The sequence below is a fragment of the Triticum dicoccoides genome, chromosome 7A (genome assembly GCF_002162155.2).
Source record: "Triticum dicoccoides isolate Atlit2015 ecotype Zavitan chromosome 7A, WEW_v2.0, whole genome shotgun sequence".
Classification (NCBI taxonomy): Eukaryota; Viridiplantae; Streptophyta; class Magnoliopsida; order Poales; family Poaceae; genus Triticum; species Triticum dicoccoides.
Window position 1 is genome coordinate 473,509,794 of NC_041392.1, and position 4,560 is coordinate 473,514,353.

At 58.4% G+C, this 4,560-nt stretch overlaps 1 protein-coding gene across 1 annotated transcript; it reads right to left on the bottom strand.

The window, feature by feature from the left end:
- Nucleotides 1-1,259: 1,259 nt before the first annotated feature.
- LOC119331054 (serine/threonine-protein kinase-like protein CCR4) lies at nt 1,260-4,216 on the bottom strand. Its single transcript, XM_037604225.1, has one exon. It carries the CDS (start codon nt 4,015-4,017, stop codon nt 1,459-1,461), a length of 2,559 nt encoding a protein of 852 aa, XP_037460122.1. The 5' UTR covers nt 4,018-4,216; the 3' UTR covers nt 1,260-1,458.
- Between the last annotated feature and the right edge of the window lie 344 nt (nt 4,217-4,560).

Consider the following 4,560-nt stretch of genomic DNA (forward strand, 5'->3'; position numbering starts at 1 on the left):
CGGTGGCCGCGGCGTTACGGTGGCGCGGCTGCGGCTGCGCTCGGGCGAGTGAGAGAGAGGAAGCAGAGGAGAGAAACAAGGGAGAGGGAGAGAGCGAGGGGGTCCAGGGGGTCGGGGCGGCGCCGAGGAGATGACGCGCGGCGTCGCGGTGGCCAGGCGATGCAGACGAGCAGGGTGGTGGCGTGGCGAGCTCGGGCGCGTGCGCCGTGTCCCTCCTCTGCCTACTGGCGCGAGGAGGAAGGCGACAGGGAGGGTAGCGGTGGCGGGCTGGGCCGCTGGAGGAGCTGGGCCAGGTAAGTGGGCGCCAGGTAAGTGGCTGGGCTTCTCTTTTTTTTATATATATATATCTGTTCTGTTTTCTATTTAATTGCCACTGAATTCAAATTCAAACAAATTTGAAAACAGTGCCAAAACTCCCCTGGATAATTTTATGTCACTTAAGGTCTACTCCTCATAAACATAAAATATCTCAGGACATTTGAAAATATATTCATTATATATTATGAATATAACTCCAAATTCAAATAAAATATTGATTTAAAATCAGAGCCCAAATAATTCCTTAGAAATGTCCCAAAATTTTGGTTTGATTTATAACTCTTGCCAAAATTGTCAGAGCTATTTCTAGGGCATTTTGGATTTACTGATTGCAATTTTAGGGTTTCTTGCCCCTTTATTAAAATGATTTCCGAGGCTTTCAATTTCCTCATTTCAACTTTCGGAATATAGACATGATGCACACATGAAGCTAGCCTAGAGCATTACCAGAAGCTAGGGATGTGACAACCAGAGACTTCACCAAATTATTTGTACCACTTGTAACAGTTGTTCATCTCATCAAGTTACCTACCAACAGCAACTGTCCTTGAAATGGTCTTTAAATTTCGACGTAAGCCACAAGAAAAACACACCTAGCCTTTGCTTAGTGGTACACTATGCATATGCATATTCATATTCATATTCATGTGGACGTTCAAGTGTTCGTACAACAACTACTTGCAGAGAATGAAACGAGAGATAACAAATCAGCAACGCACATTATTGTACTACCAGCACAAGACGGTAGAGAATCAAATCATGGTAGTAGTATGACTTATAGTTGCATCCATGTACCATGTTTTTATTTTATGTACGTATAAATATAATCAACAGCTGTTTGTTGAGCTTTTAAGTATAGCTCTACCTACAACCTACCAAGTACAAACCCACCACTACTAAAATTTCAACTAAATCTACTTGCTCTGTGGTTTCATTTCATCTTCTCGACGAATCACAACGTTAAATTAACCGCCACAATTTACAGCAAACCCATTGATGCATCCATCTCTTGCAAAATTATGAGAACTTGTTCTGATTTCTCACTGTATTTTTTTCCTGTAAAATTTTTATGGACAAGAACTAATTCACCCTTCCTACACAGAAACTGTAAAAGAAGAAGAGAAAAAAAAAATCAAATCTTTACATGGTTGAGTAGGATCTGGCATGTCCGACGCCGGCGACCCGGCCGGACCCGAAGCTGAACTCGCGCGTGTGGTACGGGCTCCGGTCCTCCGACTCCGATCTCGACCTCGACCGCGACATGTCGGAGCCGCCGTTCCGGGAGCTGCTGTTCCGCCCGCCGCTCGCCGACCGGACCACGCACTCCTCGCACAGCGTCACGGCCCACTCCAGCTCCGCCACCACCTCCGACATGACCGGCCGCCCGCGCCCGCGCGGCCGGACGCACTCGGCGCCGATCTTGGCCACGCGCGCCACCGCCTCCACCTCGTGCCCCCGCGGCGCGGGCACCCGGCTGTCGAGGATCTTGTCGATGTTCCCAGCCTCCACGGCCGGCACCGCGAACTCGATCACGTTCCTCGGCGACCCGCTCCCTTCCTGGCTCTGGTCCCGGTGGATCGCCTTCCTTCCGGTCACCAGCTCCAGCAGCACCACGCCGAAGCTGTACACGTCGCTCCGCTCCGTCAGCTCCTGGAGACGGTAGTACTCCGGGTCCATGTACCCCACCGTGCCGGCCGTCCCCGACGTCGTCGTCGGACTCGCCGACGCCGAGGCGCCGCTCACGAGGGAGAGGCCGAAGTCGGACACCTTCGCCGTCCAGTCGTCGTCGAGCAGGATGTTGGAAGGCTTGATGTCGCGGTGGATGATGGGCGGCACGGCGTAGCAATGCAGGTACTCGACGCCGCGGGCGGCGTCCAGCGCCACGCGGAGCCGCGCCTCCCATGACGAGAAGAGCGGGGAGTGGCCGGACCCGGCGTCCTCGCCGTGGAGGTGGTCGTGGAGCGCGCCGTGCGGCATGAACTCGAACACGAGGATGCGCTCGCCGCGCTCCTCGCAGAAGCCCAGGAGGGACACCAGGTTGCGGTGGTTGACGCGGGACAGCAGCCTCAGCTCCGACCGGAACGCCCGCTCCGCGTCGAACCGCCGCCGCCGCCGCGCGCCGGTGGACGCGCGCTCGGCCCGCTTGATGGCGACCTCCCGCCCGTCGGGGAGCTTCGCGCGGTACACGGACCCGAAGCTGCCGCTCCCGATCTTGGCCTCCTCCGCGAACGCGTTCGTCAGCCGCGAGAGATCCTTGAGCGTGAACTCCTCGCACCCGAGCGGTCGCGCAGGCTGCGAAGCCGAGCGCTCCCGCGCCGGCATGACCATGATCTCCACGTCGCCGTCGCGGCAGAGCCGCCTGGACGACGACTCCCCGAGCCGGACAGTGGCGTGCGCCTTCTTCTCCGACTTCCTGGACGCCAGCACGTAGAACGTCAGCCCTGCTACGATGATCACCAAGACGCCGGCGCTGGCCACGCCGAGCCCCACGAAGAGCGTCTTCTTCTTCTTCGCATCACCAGCCCCGTCACCGAGCCGGGCCGTACTCCCATTGCTGACGACGATCCTGGACGCGTTCAGTGGCTGCTTGCACGGGCTGCACACGGCGAGTTCTTCGCCGCCCAATCCGCCGCCGGTGCCGCAGAGCCTCCCTGAGTCGGGTACGATGTTGCAGGAGCAGTTACTCTTAGGGGCGCAGGCTCCCGGCATGGTGTTGTTGTAGACGAGGTGCCTCCCGTCGAAGCGGCCGTCGTTCCCCCAGCAGACGACGGAGTAGTTGCTGGTCATGACGGCACACACCGTGTCGCCGTCGGCCTCGATGGAGACGAAGGTGGTGTGCGTGTACTCCTCCGGCACCTTCACGCCCCAGCACCTGACCGTGCCGTTCCCGGCGAGTATGCAGGTGGTGTTGCGGCCGAGCGCCATGGCCATCATGTCGGCCGGCAGCTCGTCGAGACGGACCGTGGGGTTCCCGTCGCCCCAGCACACGAGGCCGCCCAGCTTGTCCACGGCGCAGGCGTGGCGGCGCCCAGCGGCGACCGTCTGGAACGTGACATCAACCCCGTCGGCCGTGAACTGGGGCGTCGACGGCATGGCGCCGCCGTAGCACCTCATGGCGGTGTCGTCGCCTTTCACGATGCCGCAGAGGAAGTCCTGGCCGAGGGCGATGAGGGAGAAGTCGAGGCCCTTGGGCAGGTCGAGGCCGGGCCACTCCCAGCAGGTGGGGTCGTGGTCGTCGGAGAGGCCGCACACGTGCGGGCCGCCGGCGGACATGGAGCGGAGCGAGGGGCCCCAGTAGATGCGCCGGCCTACGGGGCGAGACCGCCTGGCCTCCTCCTCCTCGGTGAAGGACCACCAGCGCATGGCGGCGTGGCCGCCGACGGGCGCCATGAGGCCGCAGAGGAAGTCCTTGCCGGCGGCGATGGCGTTGAAGGGGATGTCGGCGGAGGGGTAGGAGGTGAGGCGGCCGTCGGGCATGGACTTGCACTGGAGCTTGGAGTTGCCGCCGCCATCCTCGTTGACCCTGTCGATGATGAGCGCGCAGACGAGCGTGCTGTTGCGGGTGTGGGAGATGGCGACGGTGGAGAACTGGCGCGGCGACGGCGGCGCGGCGGCCGCGGCGACGGCGAGGAGGAAGGCGATCACGACGAGGAGGCGCGTTGTGCTGGTGGCGAGGCCGGGGCGGCGAGACATTAGCATTGGGAACGAGAGGGAGGAGACGACATGGGTGTATGGATGGAGGGACGGAGGGAGCTCCGGTTTGGCTCGGCTCGCTTGGATTTGATTTCTCGCTTGGTGGCTTGGCTTTCTGTTTCGGGGTTGTAGGTGGGTGGATCGACCGATGGAGAACGAGTCGAGGACACCGCGTCCGCGTTGGGTTTCGTTGCTCGTTGGGTTGGGTTGGGTTGGTTTTACTTTTATATTTTAGTCATGCTACTATACGGAGTAGATTAATTCAGAAATAAGTGTGTGTGATTGTGATGATGGATCGATGATGAGGTGAGGGAGGTTGTTTTGGTTTGGTTTGGTTTGGTTTGGTAGACTTGACTAGGTCCGTTGAAATTCAAGTGTCAATGCTTAGCTTGTGAATTAATTTCTCCGACCTCACTTTGCTGCCTGGCTTCTCAGCTAGCTTAGCTCTCTAGCTGCTGCTTAGCTCCAAAACCACAATGATTGCCGGATTATCGGTTGCTAGGAGGCAAATTAGTGCATAACCACTTAGCAGGGCATCTTTTATTTTTT